The sequence below is a fragment of the Scedosporium apiospermum genome (genome assembly GCF_000732125.1).
Source record: "Scedosporium apiospermum strain IHEM 14462 chromosome Unknown SEQ_SAPIO_0099, whole genome shotgun sequence".
Taxonomy (NCBI): domain Eukaryota; kingdom Fungi; phylum Ascomycota; class Sordariomycetes; order Microascales; family Microascaceae; genus Scedosporium; species Scedosporium apiospermum.
Genome location: NW_015971800.1, coordinates 1231436 through 1255282, shown reverse-complemented (window position 1 = coordinate 1255282; position 23847 = coordinate 1231436). Strand labels below are relative to the sequence as shown.

At 52.2% G+C, this 23847-nt stretch overlaps 4 protein-coding genes and 1 pseudogene across 4 annotated transcripts; 2 read left to right on the top strand and 3 right to left on the bottom strand.

Moving 5' to 3' along the window:
• Nucleotides 1-5556: 5556 nt before the first annotated feature.
• Nucleotides 5557-6420, top strand: SAPIO_CDS5791 (annotated as a pseudogene; the record flags this gene model as incomplete).
• Nucleotides 6421-8459: 2039 nt separating this feature from the next.
• On the top strand, nucleotides 8460-9571 carry SAPIO_CDS5790 (uncharacterized protein; the record flags this gene model as incomplete). Its single annotated transcript, XM_016788043.1, has 2 exons — nucleotides 8460-8775; nucleotides 8916-9571. 2 exons carry the CDS (start codon nucleotides 8460-8462, stop codon nucleotides 9569-9571), a joined length of 972 nt encoding a protein of 323 aa, XP_016642359.1.
• Nucleotides 9572-10373: 802 nt separating this feature from the next.
• SAPIO_CDS5789 (uncharacterized protein) lies at nucleotides 10374-12100 on the bottom strand (the record flags this gene model as incomplete). The annotated part of the gene is made up of 3 exons (XM_016788042.1): nucleotides 10374-11440; nucleotides 11617-11785; nucleotides 11852-12100. 3 exons carry the CDS (start codon nucleotides 12098-12100, stop codon nucleotides 10374-10376), a joined length of 1485 nt encoding a protein of 494 aa, XP_016642358.1.
• Nucleotides 12101-13812: 1712 nt separating this feature from the next.
• On the bottom strand, nucleotides 13813-14979 carry SAPIO_CDS5788 (uncharacterized protein; the record flags this gene model as incomplete). The annotated part of the gene is made up of 3 exons (XM_016788041.1): nucleotides 13813-14298; nucleotides 14407-14559; nucleotides 14686-14979. The coding sequence occupies 3 exons, from the start codon at nucleotides 14977-14979 to the stop codon at nucleotides 13813-13815; spliced, it is 933 nt and encodes a 310-aa protein (XP_016642357.1).
• A 3258-nt stretch (nucleotides 14980-18237) lies between these two features.
• On the bottom strand, nucleotides 18238-22970 carry SAPIO_CDS5787 (uncharacterized protein; the record flags this gene model as incomplete). Its single annotated transcript, XM_016788040.1, has 5 exons — nucleotides 18238-19689; nucleotides 19776-21587; nucleotides 21654-22496; nucleotides 22606-22708; nucleotides 22792-22970. 5 exons carry the CDS (start codon nucleotides 22968-22970, stop codon nucleotides 18238-18240), a joined length of 4389 nt encoding a protein of 1462 aa, XP_016642356.1.
• Nucleotides 22971-23847: the final 877 nt, after the last annotated feature.

The following is a 23847-nucleotide window of genomic DNA, read 5'->3' as shown; positions in this document are numbered from 1 at the left end:
TCATTGAAATATCAGGTGTGTGTGTGGGGACCCCTTCTTTTCCAGGATCGCCGAAATTACAGCGTTGCACCACATACGTCCCCTCTGCCACCCCCTTCCTGGGAAGAAAAATCTTGGTTCGTTCGTTCTTGAAACGACATATCGACCAATAGACTTTGCTGAAATGAAGAGAGGTTTCCTGCAAGGTACCTGGGTCCAGTTCACAAATTGGGCGGGGGTTTTCTCTTTGACTTTTTGGTACCTGACGCTTTTGCTGGGGTTTATCCCCTTTGGGACGTTTATGTGCATGCCCTTGCACCACTTTTTTATCCAAGATTACCTTCGGAAGGTGGTGGCGTCAATCGAGGGTGGTTTGCCAGTGGGCGATTGGGGGAAAGGAGCTCATTTCGTTGATGGGATGCAATGGCCCGGATGCACTCGGTGGCGGATGTGGATGGATTTGGTTAGTAGTCGAGAGGAGATGACAGCAAGATTTGGTGTGAGCTTGTCGACAGATCTGGAATCTGTTCACGTTGGGTTGGACGACTTGGGCCTGTTCTATTGATTTCCAAGCCGTCCTGTTGGCTACAAAGTATATGAGCCTTCCCAAGTCCCCGATTCCCTCAGTCGATGTGTTGGTGGCTGCATCTTCGTCGGGGCCTACGAAAGCAGCTCGCGTGATGGCCCAACCAACTCACGATGCAGAGACTAGCAGGCAATAGTTCCTTATACCTTTGTATATCTCTCATCATCATCATCCGACCCGACAAAATAGAGGCCCCCCAGAACGAGAATAGGCGTTGATCTTGCCATCACCGAACGGTGAGAACGGAGATCACCTATTCCCCCTTTTTCACGTCTTCTCGGTACAAACCGCCGGAGTCGACTTTAATGGACTGCCGTTCCGAGATTCACTCAACCCAATCTCCAATCTCTCCCGCAGTGGCGTGGACCTTCCCGAGACATCTGGTCAAGCTTGCAGTAGCGTCTGGGTCCTGCGCTTTGTCTCACATTGCACAACGCCCGGCGGCGGGGGTGTTAATCACATCGTGGATTGGGTCGAATTGAATCTCGCTGTGATTTTTTTTGTCTTTTTCTTTTTCTTCTTGGTTCTTTTTCTCGTCGTGGCTTGATGTTAGTTGTGGGCATCATCTTCCCGGGCTTTTTATCTCCATGAAACTTCCTAACCGGCCGGGTCAGCTTTCCGAGTGGGTATCGAACGGCAGGGAGGCGAGATCCGCATTCCAGCATTCATCATTGCTTTCCGCCCGCTTGTGGAAAGGCTTGTTTGGTTTGGGGGCATATATCGGGCCCGCGAGGATGAGCCGCCGGTCATCCCGGCCGTCGTGAGCCATTGTCTCACTCGGGAGGCATCCCGATGGAGCGATGAAGAATTGAATCGTCTCGGGATTTGAAGTGACTCAAGTTCTTGAGTCTTTGAGAGGAGAAATCTGCATTAGGTTTCGCCACGAGTCCAAAGGTCTCGAAGACAAGACTTCGTCAACCAGAAGAAGGTGTCAATCTGAGGCGGTTGGCAGATCCACAAACTCAGTTTGCACGTTTGCACGATACTCATAGAATCTTTGAGCAAGCGTTGAATTCCTCGTGAAGACGTGCTTCGTTGTAAAAACTACGAAGGATCAAGATGCCAAGATCTCCCTACACTAGACCAGAGATATATGCACGGGCAGACCATCGGACCCGGGAGCGCGGGTCGCCGATCTTGGGTCCTTCGCCCTGCTTCCCGTTTCCGGGCTTAGTGTAAGTGCTATATAGTAATCTTCGCTCACGATCCTGGGGAAAGAGGCTGATATGCCAAGACGTTGTGGATAAGATCAAATGCCCCTGGTCCAGTCCGCCTTTGCTCACATCGCACCCTGATGGCTGCTGCCTGGGCCATCAACACGAGTGAGAAGCACTTTAAGAATCCCTTTCCCTCGCCCGATTCAAACTTCGGGGATCCGTCTTGAAGAATCGTCGACAAGGGAAGCGCCGAGATCCATGCGACGACGGTGTGACTAGTATTGCTCTTATTACCATGCAATACGTGCTTACCGGTGGTTCTTGCTCAAGAGAAGCTTGAACACTGGGCTGCAATCGATCCACGATGCGTGAAATTTGAAGCCTCGGACGCAATGTTTTCCATCGCACTCGGCCGGCAGAAGAAAGAGGGCAAGTTTCTCGGGATCCGACAACATCGAGACCCCCCCCCCCCCCCCCCCCCCCCCCCCCCCCCCGCGGAAGTTTACGGTGTTTCCAAACCCCGTCCCCGGGTAATGATAAACCGCCCACTCCCACATCTAAATGCAGTTTACGGCCGCGAGAAAGAACCATCGACACCGTCCTCATAAGATTATTGCCTATCCGCCTCCGTCTCCTCCTCGAATCCACTCGATCCCTCTTTCCCAAAATGGTACCTTGCCTCTCGTAACCTCGACACTATATCCGTCGAGTAATCCTCGCACGACCTCCGAGCGGTACCACCGAGACTATTAGTCTCCTTCTCGATTAACTTCCCAAGAGAATGTTGCGGTCCCTACACGGTTCTCGGGCGTTCGGCGTGCGGGCAGAGCAGAGCACGAGCTGCTGAGCTTAACGGGTGAAAAGCAGTCGGCTGTCGTCTTCTTCCCGGCCACGGAAGATGTCTGCGTGATGAGAGGTGTCGCCTAGGAATCAGCGTTTGGCACTGGGTCGACGTGCCGTTTAGTCGACGAGTGATGCATGGACATGAGCTCCTCGATAATAGGCTTCGTCTCCGTCTTACTAACCCGGAAGAGCTTGAACTCCAGGCATACGTGGCAGTATGCCAGGGCGTAACCAGCAATAAACTCAAGCGAGGATTGGTGCCGGGACCGCTAGACGTCAAGGGATATCAGCGGGGAGTCGAAGGATCAGTCTGGGTTTCAAAGCCTGAGGTATGAAGAAGCGGCTCCTTGGCCTGGAGCACGCGCGGTTGATGCGACTTGCAGAGGGATCGGTATCTAGCACGCGTCGCTGGAGTATCATCATGAGTTGCGCACAGCCTGATTCCGTGAGGTAAGAAGGTATTGTATTCGAGGGAGTTGGTCGACGTTAGAGGGCCGCTGTAGTGGCTGTCCTGTGGAGAAGTTCGTTCCTCTTTTCATCCTTATATCCCATTCTTAGCATCATGATGCCCCAGCGACGAGACTCGAGAACCGAGCCCAGTACAGGACGGTGGGAGATTTATCAGAACCCAGCCACGCAAAATTGATGCCATGCGGTTTTACCAGGGCCTCCGAGATACATGGTTGAAATTAAGTCTCGGCGTCTCAGATTTGAGTGCTTGCAGATCACGATGCCGTTAGTCTGTCACATTGCCCTCAAACTTCGATAACTCTCTCCCCCCAACCAAGAAGCACATCGAGCCCAAATTACAGGTCGAGAAACAACATAGCAGGTTCCGTGGGGGGAGGCATCGATGATCAAGGACAGGGCAGCCGAGCTTTGGACTGCGTCATTGCCAGACGCAAGCCGATGTGTGTCCTTTTTTTTGCCCCTGATCTACCTTCGTACCTGAGCTCAAAATAGATGCCGAGAGGAATCTGTATATGTCCCCCCCGCATGTCTGCAGACAACGGTCCTCTCCCTCTCCTCTGCATCAGCCAACGGTATAATCAATCTCAATCAGCAGGAGACGAGAAGAATTCATATTCAGTTCCAGGCAGGAAAGAAAATGCAATAATTAATTCCGTGGTCCCATCCCGTCAATCCTCCGTTCCGCCACGTCCCCCTCTCCCTCCATTCAAGCAATCACGAATCGCGTGGAACGTTGAACCTTTGATACATTAGATGGTAGCGAGAAAGATGGATCAACAACATCCAAACGGATCTCGCTACGACATACAAGGACGGACGAAAAGCCAGAAGTAGCACCCACTGCTCTCCGAAGGCTTGTTTAACAACGCAAAGAAATTAGGGCGCTGTTCCACCCTTCTGGAACAAGGAGGTCTCCAGGCAGTGAAGGTGACGAAGGAGCAGTGATTCAAACGTTTTGAAAACTGATTAGTCGAGATATATCTCAATGCTCATAACATCTCCCGAAACGGCGCAATACCTCCGCTAGGAGTTGGATAATGAGGACGAGAGGCTGGGACAGGAATAAATTGCATCGCGCAGAGAGACTTCTTTTCTTCCATGGCGGACTTCGACTTGGACCTCGGAGGCGATCCCAAAATCTGGCCCAATCGGGAATTCTTGTAATAGGAACGAGCCGCGCGGCCCAGATATTGACACATTTATTTTCCCTTCTATCCTTGTCCTGCTGCCAAACCTCAGGGGGCGATCTAGTTCTTTGAAATATTCCCCTTGCGCGAGGAGAAACAAGACTATGATGGGATTCTGAGTAAGATTAGAGCCGAATCCCAGTTTGACCTGTCCTTCTCCCCCTCTGCCAGGAAGGAACCTAAAGTAGGACACGGGAGGGCGGAAGGATCGTCAGAAATACATCCAAGATGGATGGATCGCCAGAACCGGCTGCAAATCATCGGTTCTCCCATGGTAAAAGCCAATCTCTCGAGAGCTATATACCGTGTTAGGATGCCATGGGAGAATCCTGCTTCGGGACGGCCGCACGCACACTCATTTCCTCCACGTATTCTCCAACGCCAGAGAAGGAGGAGGCACTTTGTACTTCCTTCATATGCCACACACCCACGGCTAAAATGCTGCCCTCCGGATCATAGCCGGAGACGAAGAGGGGGACGCAAAGAGCAGGCGAAGAAGAAAAGTAGACATCTCTATCTCCAGATACGTTCTCTGCATCCCTTGTCACTCACGTCTGTTTCCCGAATAATACAACTAATACATTCGGTGGGCTCATTTATATATACACATGCACATTTAGCGCGATAGTAAGGAGGGGAGAGACAGTTTACCAAGCCTTGGTCACGGCCGTGACAGCCGTCGATCACTTGGTCTACAATACTATAATACTCCGTGTGCTATCGTCGTCCGGCCTTGGCAACATGCCTCCCCGCCTTGGAAATAGAAGCCTGGTTATGTGAAGTTATATGAAGGAACACGCACACACTTTGTATACGTTGCCTCTCGCTTCGTTCCGGTCGATCCATGTCCCGACGCTGTGAACAGGTATTTGTAGAGAGGGTTTCGATACTGCCGGGGGGGAGAAAAAGGGCAACCTCCAGTCGCGATTTCATCTTGGCCTTCCCCCACGCTCTTGTCAGTCGAGTTGGGATGATTTTCCTTTTGCGGTTCTGCTCGGGAAAGCAGAGATCATAAGCTCGCCGAAGAAGGGACACAGCAAATCGCCATAGAGGCTTCCGATCTGTTTCTTTCTTTTTTTTTTTTTCTTACCCTTCTTCTCCTCTTCTAGGCCGCTCATTAACATACCTTCCGTCAGTTTAACAAACAATCCTAACTTCCTACAGAGCTACCGAGATTCGTTGGCATGTGTATCTTAACATCGAGACTGCTGTCTTACACGGGACACTACAACCGAGAACAAGCTAGGGCATCAACGCATCTCGAGTAAGCGTGACAGGCTTGGAAACTCATCAAAAGGCCGGCCTCGAAGAAACTCTTCCTCACCCTCCAAAAATGGTCTCCCTCTCCCTGCCCGCCCTCGCTGGCATCTTCCTCGCTCTCGCCGCTTCCGCTCAAGACCAACCCTCATCCACATCTACCATCGACTCCCTCCTAGAACCAACCCCAACACCAACCCTCACGACAGTCCCCTCAAAAGCGCCCCCTTCCTCCCCAACAACAGCAACCTCCTCCACCACGCGCGTCATCTCCGTCTTCTACCTCGACGTCCGCGGCGACGAAGAACGCGGCCTCCCCTACACCATGTTCCACCGCGACACGGGCTCGATCCTCGCCGCCGACGAATCCGCCACAACCATCGTCATAACCGGCACGCTCACCGATCTCCGGACCCAATCCTACGCGCACACCGTCGTCTCCGAAGACCTCACGAAAGCCATCCCGACGCTTCGCCGGCAGACGCAGACGGGCTCCTGGAACAGGAACCATACGGCGGCGCCGCGAACTATCACGCAGGGGCCCGGCACGTTCGAGTACACGTCCACGAATTACGGCAAGGACAGGACCCTCGTGAATAGGTGCAAGCTCGAGGGCATGGATAGCGCGTCGTGCGATTTGACACACGTTGGCAAGGGCTGGTATACGAAGAAGCAGCCGGATTTTGCGGGGGAGTGGAGTACGTACAATTTTACGTGGACGAGCGGTGGGAGTTATGGGTACGCTCCAGTGACGATTACGGCAGGGCTGGAGAAGCTTCCGGCTGAGACCGCCCCAGCCGGTGGGAAGGGGGCCGATGGGGACAAGGAAGGTGCAGGGGCTGGGTCATTCTCAGGGAAAGCGAGGGGGGCTAGGACTGTTGCTGTCATTGCGGCGATGACGGTGACTGGGATTGTACTGGGTGGATTTGCTCTGATATAATAAACCGAGACTGCATGTGGTTTTTACGAAAAACAATGACATTCTCACATTCGAGAGGCTTGGACAAATAAGCCCGGCCCCGACTCCGGACATTCGGAGGTGACGATTAAAAATTCGGCACCATGCCGGGGAACAGTCTCAGAAGGGGCCGGGGATGGAGTAAAAATGAAAAGGAGGAAGAGAAGATGTCATTCATGATTCTTCGGGGGTGGGATGAACGGAACATGGATCGCGGGCCATCGTGAGTCGTTTTCTTTAGTGCCGTGTCTCTCAAACAGGGCCAGCGGCGTTTCGGGCGGGATGGATATACCAAGCGTGCTGCGGAGACTTGAGCGAAAATCGGCTTCAATACTGTACATAGTGGGAAGTCAGCCCGAGGGAAAATAAAACGGAAGAAGTTTCAGTCAAGGGCCCGTCAGCGTGAGCAGGATGGCAGAGCACATCAAGGCAACCTGCGTAGGTTCCCCAGGGTTGAAATTTCGCACTCATTGATGTTAGCCAAGCCCGTAATCCTGTTGTGACACCCTCTGCGATCATTGGTGGAGAAGATAAAAAGAAGATTTCAAGATTTCTGGGTCTGATGCTGCGAAATCGAAAAAGTAACAAGCTTATTTTGCTGCCTAGCAAGGCAGGATTTTTGCACACGTGGAATGACATGGTCGGATTCGCACATTGTTGCTTCAAGTGGAAACAGACCAGAGACAAGCTTAAAGTGTCGATGGCGGATTGGTGGAAGTTTGGTGAAAGTCTGGATCCAGCCCTACCATCGTGGTGGCTCAGCCAGACTAGCCCACGACGACAAGTCACAGTTCTGGACCGTACCTTGACTTCTTTGGACGTGCGCGAGTGCGAGTGCGAGTGCGGCATCAAACCTTCCTCAGTATCGGCCGTATCGACCACGTCGGACGATCTCGGCTAGATCACTAAACCCAAGCCTTGGCGTAGGCATTACGACGAACTTAAGATTCGAGGATGAATTGGATGTTTTTGTTCCAGTTGGTCCAAGATTAACGGCGGCCGACGTCAAAATGAGGGTTTGCAGACAGCTTTGGGCCTCCCTCTAATCGAACGCTCAAGGGTAGAAAAGATATTGACCTTCGCAAATACAACGCTGGAAGCATTTGATAGCATTAATGCCCAGTACCAGAGACCGCCCTCGAGTATTGATATCCAAGCAAGTCAGTGTCTGTTTAAACTTTTGAAGCATAATTTGTTGGTCTTCATGTTGTGGTCTGTCTGAGCTCCCGCTCGTATGAATACTTTCAGGTTCCTCTTGGATCCTACGCACCAGGTACTTCAAACCCCCACGCAAAGCTATGCCAAAACCATGTACCCGATACCGGCCCATCCCATGCGGACCTGCTTCCGCCCTCCGCCCAACGTCAAGCTTTCTTCCTCTTCCACTTCTTCATACGAATTACGAGCTCGGTTGGGTGGCATTCATCGATAGATGGCTCCGCCACTCTGACCAGCTGTCAGAAATGTATCCGACCATGCAGGCACTACGGCTAAGCCAAGCCTATTAGTCTGCCCATCAAAACCCCTAGGCCGCGTAACCTATACGCCTTTTCCCTAAGCTCGGAATGCGAGTGCGATGGTGGTGTAGGGCTGGCAGGCTGCCCATGGAAAGACGGACGGGCAGGGACAAAGGGTGGGGCCAGAAGGGTAGGATAAAGGCTTTGGGGACTCTTTCTTTCATTCCTTCCCGGAGCCGCACTAGGGAGGGGATCATCAACAGTTTCGGGATGGAGAGTTATTGGAGATGAGCTTTATTTAAGTCTTTGTGTTCCTCGTCCCAAGATTGCATGTCGGAATCCTTTCTCCATTGATCGGTAAAGAAGACATCAAGCATATTCTTTTTTTCCTCTCGTCAGGGTCTATTTATACAAGAGGACGAAAGACATCTAGTCGACTGAAAAATATAGAAAGATAAAGCCGAGAGACATTCCTTTACTCCTCCTCTGTCTCTCACCCAGAACCCTTCGACATTCTATTCACTACGATCCGATCTCCCGTCAGACTCCAACTCACCATCAGCCATGGCCGACTCAAGCCCCCCTCCCGGCCTCCCGCCGTACATCATCGTCTTCGGCCCCTCCGCAAACTGCACCCTCGACCTCTGCCCGCTCGAGTACTCCGTCTACCGCTACCGCCCCAGCCTGCCCGCCAACATCGTCTTCATCGTCCTCTACGCCCTCGCCCTGCTGGTCCATGCCTATCTCGGTTTCCGCTGGAAGCAGATCTGGTTCATGGTCTGTGTCATCCTCGGCTGCCTCGTCGAAATCGTAGGCTACATAGGGCGAATTATCATGCACGGTAACCCCTTCTTATTCGCCGGCTTCATGACTCAAATTGGTAAAGTTCCTCCCCCCCTTCTCCCAAGGAAACGGAAGAAAAAAGAAATGATGAAAAAAGATATGATTTTTTTTTTTTTTTTAAAAAAAAAAAAAAGTAGGCTCAAAGATGTAGAATACTAACTGGAGACGCAACCCCAGTCTTTATCACCTCCGGCCCCATCTTCTACACCGCAGCAATCTACATAACCCTCTCCAAAGCAATCTCTCACTTCTCCCCCTCCCTCTCCCGCTTCCCCCCGCGCCTCTACTACTGGATCTTCATCCCCGCCGACGTTATCTGCCTCGTCCTCCAAGCCGCCGGCGGCGCCCTCTCCACCGTCTCCTCCGGCTCCAACCAAACCGGCATCGACCTCGCCTTTGCCGGCCTCATCCTCCAAGTCATCGTCATCTTCATCTTCTGCTTCCTCTTCGCCGACCACATGATTCGCTTCTTCCGCCAGTCTTCCCCCTCCTCCTCCAAGGGAGGTGCCGGTCACATCGAGGCTTCTGCGAACATCCGTCCCCAGCGTATGAACATCTTCCTCGGAGGCCTGGCCGCCTCCATCCTGCTCATCCTCGCCCGCTGCGTCTTTAGGTGCTACGAGTTGAGGGAAGGGTATAGCGGCGAGACCATGTCCGAGGAGGGTCTCTTCATCGGTCTGGAGGGCGTGCTTATCGTTGTTGCTGTCTTTGCGCTGTGCTTTGGCCATCCTGGCCTTGTCTTCGATAAGAATCAGGGGGCGGTTGTCGAGGGCGTTGTTGAGAGGGAAAAGGCTGACCACTCCTCGAGCTCGATTGCTGGGAACCAGGCGTGATTCCCTTTTCTAAAGGGGAAAAAATAGGGGGTTGTCGAAGGTCCTTTCAGTTTCACTCGAGAGTCGTAGGTCAAACTGTTCTCAAACTTACACTGGGGATGATGGTAACCGGGATTCCCGGCCCCGATTTCTTTTTTTCTTTTATTTTAATACTCTTTTCCAAGTACCTATCGCTCCTTGGTTAAACACAGAAATCTCAGGATGATTATAGATTGCTTGCATTTAAATAGAGATGTCGACAACATCAAGGAACCATCGATCAGGGTGGCAATCGTTCATACAGGCTTGTTGACGCCTGGTTAGGCTGGTGGGGCCTAGTCTACGGAGTCGACCCGGTCTCTCACACGCGCGGATCTTCTGACTTCCTTTGTCTTGTTGCTTTCGGCGTAGCTTGGGGGATCTAGGTTTGGATATGATGTATGGTTTACTTTGGTTGGTTCGGCGCTTGTAATATGAAATTCATACTTTGTTCAAACACGACTGCGATAAGAGGTCATGAATCAATCCATTCTCAGAGAACCATCGAATGAAGCGACTTGCCATTCCAGACAGCCCATTGCCCCCCTTGTCCTTGGGCCAAAGCTCGCCAGAAAAGTAGATGTGTGTAACAAAACCCGCTGTCTCGGCTCTCGTTGACTCCTCGATTGTATTGATACTCTCTGACCGCTATTCCTAAAACGAGCTATCACCCTCTGTTTCTAAGTCTACTACTCGCAAAACCGCCGACGTTAACCCATGATGTCCTCTTTTGGAGTAACCATGCTTGATACTGAATCCAGCGCCTGACGACATGGAGGACGGCCTAAAAGATGCCGACCCGCGTAATGTCCTCTTCCTCCTCCTCCCCAGCACCCTCGTAACCATTGTCGTCTACGGATGGAGACCAGCTAAACGACGTCTCCGTCGACTCGAATGGGCCGAAGCTCTCGTTGCCACCCTGAGCAGACTCCGTCATCCCTTTAATAAAATCATGGACCTCCTCCATGCTACTCACACCCCGGCCCCCATCTAGTCCCTCCCATTTTTGCGCGGCGACGGCCTCCTTTGCCCGTACCCAATCCCTCAACGCATCGAAATACACGTGTGCTACGTCCGCATTCTCAAGCCGGAACGGCATCATCTTGATTTCTTGGCACAGCTCGTCAAAGAGTTTCCCCTTGAACATATACCGGTCCAGCTCTTCTTCCAAGAAACCCAGTTTCCTCTCCGCCTCACTGATCTCGATCTTGTGGGGGTCCAGTTGATCCTTGAATTCCTGAAGAGAGACGAAGCTTTCGCGCAACATGTTACATTCGGATTTTGCTTCCTTGACCAGTCTGCGACTTGTGCCCAGCTCTTTGATAACTGTGTCGTAAAGCACCAGCTTCTCATCGAGTTCCTCACGGAGCATTTCAGCCACAGACTGAGCGCGCTCAGTCGCAGCAATCTGCTCGTCAATCTTGCGATTGCTCGACTTCAAAACATTATTTACCGACTGAGCGACAAGGGAAAGGGGACAGCCATCCTCGTCTTTCGACTCCGTTCCGGAAGGGCTTGGAAAGCCCGCTTCTCCACTCTCCGACAACCGGCGAAGGTGCGTCGCCAAGTGGTCAGTCTCGGAGAACTTCGAGATGGCCTTCTTCATGCCCTTTATCTCCGTTTTGGCGCTGGAGAGATCCGTTCCCATTTGCTTCAGTGCATCACTTACAACTCCGCGAAGAAGTCTAACCTGGACTGCAGGGACCCGAGCGTCAACTTCGGCTGCACTGAGGCGCTTGACAGCCGCGCCGCGGGGCTCGTCAACCGGAGGGACATCGGCATCGCCGTTGCGGTATCTCCGAAAGTATCTCCGAAAGGCGGCACCATTTTGTTGTAAACTCTCGAAGCCGGCTGAATGGCTCAGCGGAAGACCGTCAACCTAATCTGGGCCAACCAGCCACTGAGAGCCGTCATCTATCACCATCCCGGAAGCCTAAGAGGGATTGGCTAATACAAATTGCCGTTAGCGGGACCTCACTCAACACCGCACCGGGGAAGAAAGGGCCCAAAATACTACATAAACTCACCGAGACGAGCCCAAAGTTCCAGCATCTTTAGTCCGTTGAATTTTGCCTGAGAAAGTAACCATATCTTCAATGTGCCACGTGTAGTCGCTGAACCGGTGAACCCGTCATTCTGGTTGTACCCGGTAATAATACCGGCGATTTCTTTGTTCTTCGCCGCGGTCGCGAGAACCTGCATGTCGGCGTGGAGCGAGTGCTACTCCCACTCCTTAATGCTTGACAGCGACAGTCCTTTAACTTTAAAGAAGGCTTCGCGTACTCCGTCCAGCGTTTTGGGGGTCGGTCCGTTGTAGCCAGCCAGGGGAGAGTCTAGATGAGAAGAGCCTGGAGAAGAGTCCGAGGCGCCCTCGGCAAGGAGAAGGTCGTCGGATTTTCGGCTCGCACTTGAGCTCGGGCTGCTAGAGATCCTTTGGAGATCAGGTAGCCTTGTTGTCCCGTTCTGAGGCAAGGATGGGGGTGGGGCAGCTCGGAGAATGCTGGCTATCATGTCTTTTCCCGAAAGATGCGAAGGAAAACTAGTGCGATAGTCTCTGAAGGTACGCGGGCAACTTTTCTCGACCCTCCTATGGCCGCTGAGAGAGGTGGATCTAATAGAGGATCTCCCACTTAGGGCAGTCTCCCCTGGGGCGAGCCCCAAATTTTCAGGGCCATGGCCCGAGGGGTTCGTAGAGGCGCTGGTGGCAGCCATGTTTCAAGTAAATGAACAACAGAGTTTGGAACAAGAAGATCTATTGTTGTCGATGATTAAAGAATGGATGGAATATAACTGAAATGATGATCTGATGGGTAAGTTGTAATACTGGGTTGAATTATGGCGTCCTCGACTAGTGAGCAAGCGAGGGTGTTTTGCGATCGCTATGTGAGGAGGGAAGGGTTTGGGCCACGGGGAGAGAGATTCGACTTCGAGCTCTCCTGCCGCTATGAAAGCGCATCTGTCATCGTTATAGTATGACAGACGAGAGTAGAAGGAGCGCCTGTCTCCCCCGCCAACCCGGTATGCTCGCTCTTCCTCACTTAGGGGGACTGACCTTGTCTCATTGGCTCCTTCCGTTTCTGGAGTCGGGAATAGTTTACTATATACCAAAACCCGTCATGCCTACGACACCGATAAGTATCCTGCGAGATCTGGGAAGTGACCTGTCTCAAGATGCTGGATTGGTCGGAATTCTGTTCAGAAGCAAAAAGGTAGAGGAGCAGAGGTAATAGCCGTGCTTCTGGGGAAGCGTGGACCAGGAAGAATGACAACATTGTTTTTCCTATACGATAGATGATGTCTCTTGTCACTTCCTCGATCCCCATCCCGCCTTCTTGATGCCCGTGCACATCCCAACCTCACGGTACGAGCCTCCCGCACACGCCTCCAAAATTACTAAACCCACGCCACCTGCGTCAGCTCCCTTTTTTTAATGTTACCCACACACCCCTAAAATGTTAACCCCTTCCCGGTCCCCACCCTCCCGCATTTGCCCAAAGAAGAATAAACGCACTGAAGGGAGGAAAAAGGGACGAAAAAGGATCCACAATGCGTGGAGAGATGCGGGTTCGTCCCAAAAAGGAAAGCTCACGACGTCGCGCCTCGGATGAGTTTTTTTCGTTTCGAGTGGGCGGGTGCGCGGGGAGGCGGGGGACAAGGAAAAAAGAAATGTTAAATGTTTTGAGGTATTTTGATATCGCGAGTATGATGCGGGGACTGAAAACCGAAATTTGAGCCTTTTATATTGGGCTGGTTGTTCTCGATGAGGCTTGGGAGAGCTTCCGCACAGTCTTCGAGGAGGCGTCTGAAGAGCTTCAATACATTCTCGGATTATCAGGTACGAGCTGGAAATTGAGACATGTCTCGAGATTGCAAAAGATAGGCAAAAGGAGGAGATAATGGTCCCTGCGTCGAGTTTTATGTACCATTCGGAAAACTATAAACCTTGAGAAATGAATATGCAACACTGATATACACAATCATGAACAAGGAATCATATCCACACCGCCGCAAAGCGACCCCGTGGATGTTAACATAAACACAAATCTAAACCTGGGGAGTTTTTTTTATATATCCCTGACAGAATATAGTCAACACGAGTCATAAAACGCCAAAATAGTACCGAGAATAGACCGCCCTCAAGTAAAGAGAAGAAAAAGAGAAGAACACCCGCAAGCCTCAGTACGGGAACATCGTTCGAGGCTGGTTGGCTGGATCACAAATCGTCAATCGTCACCCTTCGCCAAACGGAGAAGGCTACTGGCTGCACCACCCCTTCGCACACTACTCGGGAGTTTCTCTGCCTCTCCCCCCGCGGTCGGCCTCAATGGCGTTGGCTTTCCAGAGGTGAGTAAAGGGGGTAACGTGGGTTCTTCTCGGCCGGCGTTTCGATATGTTGACGCCCCCCAAAGTTGGGCGTCGTTGCTCTCGTTCCTCCTATCAACAGGAGCTGTTACTGTTTGTGTTTGAGGCTTGCTTGCCAAGAGTGGTTGTTGCCCCGTCGCGTCTTCGGCGCCCTCATTCGTCTCGGTGGTTCGCGTTTGGGAAGCCGATGGCGGAGAGGGTTGCTGAACTTGAAAAGTCGGTAGAGGGGTGCTGTTTCGTCGTCCGGGCAATGATCGTGCCTCGAGTTGTGTAAAGGGAACGTGGGCTTGACCTGTCCTGACCTTGTAGTTTGCCAGTCTGAGCCGCGTCAAGAGATCGCCAGCCATCTATTGAAATAAAGACAAACAAATCGTTAGTATTTACCACTCAATAACAAGCACTCTTGATGCTCTTTCGGTGAACGTCGTGGCTATGAATAACATGGATGTTTATACCTTTCGGGTCTGGGCACGCGACACGGACGCCCTTTGAGGACTCTCGCCAAGTTCAACATCGGTAGCTGTCGAGTTGTGTGTCTCGAGGCCGGAGGTGTCAAATATGGACGACGCGTCGGGAGAAGCTGATTGATCCCTCTCTGTGGACATAGTCTGTGAACATTGTAGCCAAGTTGTGTAAGTAACTTTTCACTAACAAACGCGATGAGGGGCACGCGAAGAACCCCAGCAGAAAGCAAACTCGAAGTGGAAAAAAAAAGAGCACCCCCAAACACTTACGAAATCATCTCCTGTCCTATCGTTCCTTCCGATTTCCACCTCTACACAGGTTTTCTTCGCAATGATGCCGTTCTCATCTCCCTGGAAGACCTCGAGCGGCCTCTTCCTCGCCTCGGTCCCCGAGCTCTTGACGGGGGACCTCGCGAGGGCTAGGCCCCGAACAGAGACCGGACTGACGGGCTTCTTCGTTAAGGTATTACTGCTGTCGAACTTCAAGCGCGGGGGGGCTGGTGATTGCTTGTTCGCGTCTAGCGGGGCGAGGGCGCGTCTTCTCTCGGGTGTTGATGTTGACATTGTGGGTACTGGTAGGAGTAGAGCAGACGAGAGGAGTGATGGTATGAGGGTAAAGAACGCAGAGTGAGGTTGAGAAGTTGAGAAAGGTAAGCTGGCAAGCGGGAGGAAGAGGAAGAGGAAGAGGAAGAGGAAGAGGAAGAAGATGAAGAGTTGGGAAAGGTTTAAAGACGAGTACGTGATGTTGTTGGAAGGAAGCGGAGATATTGAGGTCTTGTCGTGGACGGTTTACAAAGTGAAGGGGACCAGGTACCCGCGCAATAATAATAGGTGGGAGCGGTACCTTGGGCGAGGTACCGCGTTTAAGTGGAGCTCTCTCTAACAGTGCACAAGCACTAAGACAGACAAGCACAAGTACAAGCACAATATGGAATATCAATTCACTGTTCCTGCACAGGCCCTGGAAGAAGGACAACAGCACCAAACTTTCAAGGTACCGAATCGTCTTTGTGTCTCAAGGCAGGCCACGCTTTAAAACACGGAAGCGCGATTATTTCAAGACGAGAATTGGGGGGAAAGAAAAAGAAAGGGGAAAAGAAGAAGAAAAAGAAAAAAAAAAAAAAAAAAAAAAAAAAAAAAAAGAGGATCATAAACCCTTTCGTGATGGCTGTTCTTGAGTCTTGGATAAATAAGACACAATCGATCGTGCTCTGTTGTGTTGAACTCAAAGCTTGAGCTTATCCCTGGTGGGTTTACTGCCAGCTTGAGCGACGTGTTTGGCGGGGCGCACCACATAACACTGGACGAGCCACCAGACGCCAGATCAATGCAATAGCGCTCAAACTTGCTGGCAGTTGTTTGCTGGTCGACCAACAAAACCGCTCTGTGCTGCTAGTGATCGGGAGCACTTGCATTTGATCTGTCCGTGCTGTGCACAGGTAAAGCTGGCCGGCGCGCTGAGTGATGTGCTGACAGCCCGTCCGAGCGCTACACCCTTGTGTCGCGAGCGTTTCGACCTCTAGCGGAGTGATGGCCATCGAGTTGATGGTTGAGACAGCTGTCGAGGCTCAAATGTTCTGTGTTCTTCGTGAATCTCGTAACTAGGAACAACAGGTGCATACTTCGTAGGAATAAGTTTACATCGATTGACCCATCAGGACGGGAGACACGGCTCAAACAGGAACCCTTCTGAGAGAGGGGCATTTGATGACGCGAGACAAAAGGGATCAATTCCCTGGATTGCTCATCAATGTTGCTCTAATCCGAAATTGAAGTTCCCCCTGATACACCTTGATACACAGGTACTGATTGAAGCAGCACGGTTCATCAGTGATGCCGTCTTCAACATCTATCGACGCTCTCTGCCCGACTGACTGTATCGAATGAGCAGCGCGCCCAAGATCAAATCAAAATCAACCAGTGCTCACTCCCACTTCGACTTTGAACCGACAGGGGCGCCTTGCAGGAAAGATCGCACACATGCAGCGCGGAGTTGCATTCTTGCCCCACACCGCGTTTTCCATCGAATTTCCAAATTTGTTCCGTCGTCATCAAGAATCCCTCACTGGCCTCGGGCCCTGAGTACGAAGTGTATTAAGAACAAGGTCAATGTTGATGCACTTCACCGAATGGACGACATCAAATACAATTGACAGCTATTTGTGGCATAAACGCCTGAAGTAATCAATCGAAGACATCCGTTCTGCTCCACGTTTGTCCCTGTCACGAATCTCATCCAAGCCACCTGCACACCAACCCCCCCTTGCCCGATGCGACATCAAAATATCAATCATCTTCATCAGTTGGGATCTGAAATTGCCCATCACACAACATTGCTACCCCGGGCTTCTGCCATCATCGCGTCCCTCGCTGAGTCTCCTCTCCTGGAACGGCAATCCTTGAGCCAATTTGATCAATTGACGCTCTCTCCAACCGGGCGACGCAGTTGACGGTGGAAAAAACGGGATCGCATTACTCCGCAAACTACCTCCCACCCTTCCAATCCATAAACTTCATTCTCTTCCTGGTCTCAATCCCAGCCCCGGGCCCAATCAATTCCTTGCATGCAAAATGACGTGGAATACCAATTGAACCCCGCGTCCCCCAAATCAGAGAGGCCTAAAGAGCTAACCCACCGGCCACCTCGCAATATCTATCTCGTAGGCAACGTGACATTTTCTGCCAGACCTGAGAACGTGAGTTGGACTCACAGAAGAAGAAATAGTCTATTGTGTAGTTTCCAAAGGCGCCGCCAGTCACAGAGCATAAAAAGAGAGAGAAAACGTTCCACTGACATGAGGCGAGTGAAGGCCCATTCTTTGAACTGGGTCCCGTGGTCCCTCTCCCTCTCCGTTCAAGCATCCTGATTGATACCCAAAGATCCCCGAAGTTTGGCGATATCCCGATAGACCCTTCGTACCCTCTACGAGCATGCCTGGAACGCCTTCTTTTTTTTTTTGTTCAGTTTCTCGAACGACTTGACACATTGACATGGTTGAAAAAAGCTCATTATGTATTTCTTTCGTGCGCGAGTACCGCCAGTAATACTACCATGCTAATGAAAACAAATGCGGGTATCATAGGGAGACCACCTCCCTCTCTGCCTTGGCACGGAGGGTGCCGCGAAAACCGAAAGAAGAGAAAGAGAGATGCAGCGTTCCATCATAACAAGGATCCCGCTTCTGGGAACGAGGAAAAGGGAAAGAGAGAACAAAAAAAAGTGAGAAAAAAAAAGAAAGAAATAGTCGAGGGGGAAAGTAGCGTCTGCTCAGCAGCCCGACATCCTCGAGGCCCATGTTGAGATCAAAACATATTGACCACACTTGCCCACTCAGCTGCACCTGGATATCCACTATAGCTTGCCCTGCACTTTATCCTCCAGTGTCCCAAGAGCCGGGGACCAAAGCGCCGCCCGAACTTCGCCAAAATAGCAAGACATGCCACAGTCGTGCTGGCATGCTAAGAACGATAACGAACCAGAAGACTGCCCCAAAAAGAGAGTAAAAAAGAGAAAAAAAGAAAGTGTAACAAGAAAGAGCAAGGGAGATGAAGAAGCAAGCTGGGAAAATAGACAACAATAAATCATAAAGTATACAAGGTAAAAAAAAAAAAAAAAAGCAAAGAAAAGAGAAAAAACTCAAAATCCCAAACTCCAGATTCGCGTGCTTTTCCGTCCGCTCCCGTCCGTGTAACCGTTCCGTAACCTCTCATTATAGCCTCCTCAGAGACGGTGGTTGCCCCGGAGTGAAAAACAAAGAAAGAAAAGAAAAAAAAAGGGAAGAGAAATCCCGCCCGAGTCCCGAGAATATATAGGTAATAACATCATGTCGACGCATCCATGGTGTAAAGTCGATCATCAAAGGTGAAAGGTTTGTCGAAGTCAATGTTCGCGTCTTCCCAGCAGATGTCGGCGCCCGGGACGGAACCTTGTGCATTCAGAAGAAGAGACTTTTCTAGGTCGTCGACCCCACCCGTTCCTAAACTATCCATGTTGATGTTGCCAAGGTCCATCATGAAGCCGTCATCCAGTGGTTGCCAGTGCGTATCCAAGTCGGCGCCAAATTCTGGAAGATCGGTGTTCGGCTCCGATGAGCCGCTATCCTTGCTAGACTCTGGAGTATCATTAGGCGTTAGTGCTCGATAGACACTGGGGTCGGTAAAGGTCCCGCCCGCGACACAATCGAATCCAGGAACGCCTGAAAACAGCGTCTTTGGGTTAATGCAGTTAGCATATGGGTCGGTAGTCATGCCGGACTTGGGTGCGGAGCCGGCCTTGTCAGTAACAGCGTCCTTGCTGTCACCCGCCTTCGCTCTATCATCCTTGGCTTTGCCTCCCGCTTTAGAGCCCAATTGCGCCTTGGGTCCTGTGCCGCTTACGGAACGATTCATCGACGGCCCACGGGACATCGGTGTCGCCGCGAAGCTGGCAGGTGTCTGACCCTGCTTGGACTGGGTGGCGCTCATCACGGCAGCTCCCGGCTGGGGTGTGCCCTGTGAAGCTGCGCTCACATCTCCCAAAACGTTGCCATCCAGATCGAGGCCTAACGTGGAGGCCAAGTTCTCTTGGAAGAACTTCAAAGGATTTTCCCTCGGCTGTATGTGTTCCGCTTGCATGTGGGCGTCCCTGGCCTCTTCCGTGGGGAATACATTATCGCAATCAATTTCCGTGCAAGAGAAGGTGGGCTTCGGAGTCTGTGCCTTGGTCTCTTGCTTCTTGGGTTCTGGGGCAGTCGCCTTCGTCGCGCGTGGTGAAGGCTGCTGTCGTCCGGCGGCGGGGGTTTGCGGCTGGTTCTGCTGGTGGTTGAGTTTGGCTCTCTTCTTAGGCGGGATATGAAGGTTCATGTCCTTGGCCTTGTTCATGTAGTTAGGCTGACCGTGAGGAGAAGTCGCTCCCATCTGGAATTGATGCGTCGCCGCTGCTTGTGCCTGCACAACTGGAGCAGGCGGCTCCTGGGCTTGGGTTGTCTTTGGGCCTGCATTATGCTGCTGCTGTCGTTGTTGCTGTTGGGCCTTATTATTCAACGCAGCATTTTGAGCCTTGAGATTTTCGGCGCTAAGAGGAGCTTGACCTCCTCCAGGCACGGCTGACTGCTGGGCCTGAGGTTGGGCGGCGTTAGTCGCTTGGTGAGACTTGGCGAAGGCCGCCTGGCAGTCCTTTGTGATGCTCCTCATAACGTCTCGGCCTCTTTGGATTTCGAGCGGGGTGATCGTTAGTGCCTCCTTGGGTTGGCTCAGCCTTTCGCCATCGTGAAACTGGCGCACCATTCTGTACCTCTGTTATGGGGTGGTTAAAAAGGTTAGCGCTTCGATTTTATACCACATCTTAGAGGAATAATCCACAAGTGCGACATGACACTTACAGTGCGGAAGAAGAGCCTCGCTCGGTTGTCGTCTCGCGTAATCGAATACCACTTGCTCAGTACCTTGCCCACCCGTCCAAAATCAGAGGCGAGACTTGCAATATTGGCCAAGAGTTCCTGCCGCTGTTGTGGAGATAGAGGCACTTCATTGCCCGGGTCCTGGGCTGCTCGTCGCTGCTCGTCATCCGAAATGGCCCTCAGTCTTGTCGAAAGTTCGTCGTTGTGCGAACGGTTTGCCATACTGGCCATCTGCTGATTTTTAAGTGCCTGCTCATATTTGGCTCGCTGCTCCGGAGTCAAAGTTGCGAGCGAAGGCAGCGATGGCTGGCCGTGACCTTGCTGAGAACCGGACCTCTGTGCCGCACCCGGAGCATTCGGTTGCGTTGGTGTCTCTGGGGCTTCTTCGGGGAAAGGCCGCTTGAGATTCTTTTGAGCAGGAGCCGGCGAGGGTTGGGTACGGCTAAGTTGAGCCGACGCTTTTCTTGCGGCAGCCGCTGACATGGTCGGGGTCGCGTTTGGTTTCTTCTGCGGACCAGAGCCCTTGGTCGCGGGAGCTGCCCCGGGTTGTTGGGTTTGAGTGTGTGCTGGTTGCTGCATCTGTTGCTGTTGCTGTTGTTGAGGCTGCTGCTGCTGGGGCGGTCCCGATACTTGCCGAGCCTGCACTGGGGCGGGCTGGGAACCTGGCTGCTGGTGCAATGGTTGTTGCGGTTGTTGCGGTTGTTGCTGCGGCTGTTGCTGCTGCTGTCTCATGAACTGGAGCTTCCTCAGGTTGATTACGTGCGCCCTGACGTCCTCATCAGACATGGCAGTCGCTTTAGGATCCGAATTTCGAATTTGAAGGATCTCTTGGTCTGTGATAGGAGCCTGGATTAGTCTTTGTAGCTCGGGGCTCATATTTAGAGGCTGGCCCGCCATTGCGCCTCCGGCAATCGGCATGGCGGGGTTCATGCCCGGCGGCAACTTCTGGCCCAACTGCATCGCACGTCCTCTCATTATGTGGTTGTATTGCTGCCGCTGCAAAGCCATAATCTTAGGCAGCTGAGCCTGGGTCCGGGGATCTTGAGCGCACCACTGTTTCACGTCCCGGTAGGTTTTGAGTTCGGGGGGGGCTTTGAGATTCCCGAGTAATGGACGGGGGAACTCCATACTATCCAGCATGGCCTGATTTACGAGCTGTTGCTGGCCAGCACCAACAGGCATGCCGGGATGGGGCGCGCCATTCATTGCGTTGTTCTGAGGCATCATAGTACCTGGTACATTCCCTCCAGACGAGGCTCGGTTCATCTGTTGATCGTCAGGTCGCGGACCGATCTGGCCTAGGTTTTTCGCCATGTTTTGACGCTGCTGCTGCTCAATCTTGGCGATGATCTCAAACTGCTTGCCGGGCGGGAAGCTGAATAGATTGCGCTGTTGGTCTGGGGTTAGGCTATTGATAATAGCGCTGTGAAGGGCTGTTTGGTTCGCATTAGGAGTGCCTGCCCCGGATGCCATCTGTCGCTGATTATTTGCCTGGCTGAATCGGGGATCGAGGCCGGCAGGGAAGGGCCCAGGGCCGGGAATCATGCCTTGCGGTCCTTCCATGGGGTTACCCTCCCCGGCGGATCGATTGGCCGGAACCTGCGCAGGGCTTTGGGACTGGGACATGGGCCCCGTCATGGGACCTGGCTGTCCGGGGCCTATCTGCTTCCCTGGCATTTGTGCGGCTCGGAGTTGTGCTTGGTTCATGGCGGCCTGCTGATCCATATTCATCTGACCTTGGACGGGTAGGCTAGGTTGATTAGGTTTGGGTTGCGTGGTTTGTTGTGGACCGCCCTGGAGCCGAATGCATATTGTTAGCATTTCAAAACTGATACAATCTAATATCGACCAATTACTCACCGGGACAACTACCTGACCAGCCTCTTGCGCCCTAATACCAGCTTTCTGCTGATTCACTAAGTCTCCAACATTCGCAAACTGAGAGAAATTATTGCCAGGCATCTGATGCGGTGCCCCAGGCATGGGGCCACCCTGGCTCATTTGGCGTTGCTGGAGCAAAGCTGCTTGTGCGGCGGGGTTGATCTGGCCAGCGGCATTTCCCATCCTCGCCCTCTGGATCTCCTGGAGTGCCTGATTCTGCAAGAATAGGAGGACGGGGTCCCTACCCTGCGATTGGAGAAGCTGCAGTTGTTGTGGACTGATTCGGCGCGCCATCGACGCCCGTAGATTCGTCTTTTGGGGCTCCCCCATTGTCGCCATGAGCTTCACGGCCTTCTCAAGGGCCCTTTGACGGTCCTGGGCCGTGAAAGCGCCCATATCGTTCGCATTGCCGGGTTGCTGGGGACGAGCAGGTCGGCCACCTGCCATTCCCATCATCTGGGCATTCGGACCCATCGGTTGTCCACCAGGACCCGGCATCCCCATATGCATGCCCATGTTTATTTGGTTCATGTTCATGGACATAGGGCCCTGATGTTGTGGCATCTGTCCCCCCTGCATCGGGTGTTGCACATGTGGGAAGCCCTGTTGAGGGCCAGGGCCTTGGTTAGGTCCGATACCGCGTCCCATCTGCATCATGTTCTGGTTCATGAGAAGTTGTTGTGCCTGAGCTTGGGCAGCGGCCTGTGCTTGGGCGGCAGCGGCAGCCTGCGCATTTAAGGTATTTCGAATATTCGGTTCGTTTTGTTCGCGCTTTCGGAAGAACTCTTGTGTCTTCGCTTGCATCTGCTGCTCGTATAGCTCCTGCATGCCACAATAGGTTAACATCTTCACGCACATTCCTCAGAAGCGTGGGCTGGGGAGAACACAAAGAATGGAGGATTCGGGTGTGTCTGGAATAGATTTAAGGTACCTTGGTGGGAGACCTGAAAAATACTTCGCGTTCGAACGAGATGCCAGAGTCGGTGGCTTTGGTCAAATCCACACTATTCAAAGCCAGGGCGACATTTGTTATTCTAGGCAGGGGTTAGCTTTCAGAGCGGCGAAGGCTTCCTTCCCGATTTGCGCAACAACCCCGCGACGGATGGAGAATACGTACAGATTAGTAGCTCTCGTCACACGGTCTGCAACGGGGTAGCTAGCCTGCCATCCATGAGGTTGAGGCGGATGGTTATTCATGCTAGTATACACGATTTGGCGAAGAGACATGAGGGCCTGTTGTCGAAGCTGTTGCTGCTGCGCCTGCGGCATCATCATGTGCTGCATGTTTGCAGCCATGGCCGCGGTATCCCCGTGGGAGGTCTATTGTAGCTTCCTTTGCAATTCGATAGTTTAATACCAAAAAAGATATCCGCTGATTCCGATCAACTTGTCCGGTTCGGACAAGGTCTCTGGACGACGATAGCACTGAACACGGGGCGCAGTGAGCCAAAGTCGAGTCGTCAAGGTAAATCGCGATGCGCGTAATAATCCGGAAATAGTCAAGTAACTTAGTAGAGAGATATATGGCGAGTCAGGATAGCGTCCGAGTGAGCGCGAGGTGTCGAGAGGGAGCGGAGAGTCGTCATCAACGGTGATTTCGCCGTGGGGGTAAAAAGCCGACCGACGGGCTGGACAAGATGGTCCGACAAGAGAAGGGGAGGATAACTACGGACACAACTTGTGAGTTAGGAATCCCCTCGGAGGAATTGCAACTAAGAGGGCATCGGGTGCGGAAGGGAAGCAGGAGAGAGAAATAGAAAAGAAAAAGGAAAGTGTGTTCTTGACCGACGATCAAAACAATGAGTGAGATCGTGACAGAAGGGAGATGAGGGCAGACAAATCCAAGAGCAATGGTTTTGCAGATATTTTTCTCGCCACTGTTTTTCTTTTTCACGAGGGCGAATGTGAACAATATTAAGTGGAACAACTTACAGTTATGGGTATCTGGAGAATGACAGAAGACTGGATCCCGTTAGATGCTGTCAAGAATCTTCGTTCGCGAAGTGGAAAGAGGTGTCGGTGGACGAACAAGTCGAGGACAGTAGTTGCGGTGGGAGAGTGGGTTTGGCGGGAAGGGGAGTGGGTGGTGTTGTTCTTGGGGAGTTGGCTGGTTCTGGGTCAGGGAAACTGTGCTACTTAGTACTTCGTACTCTCTACTAGAAACTAGAGCCTA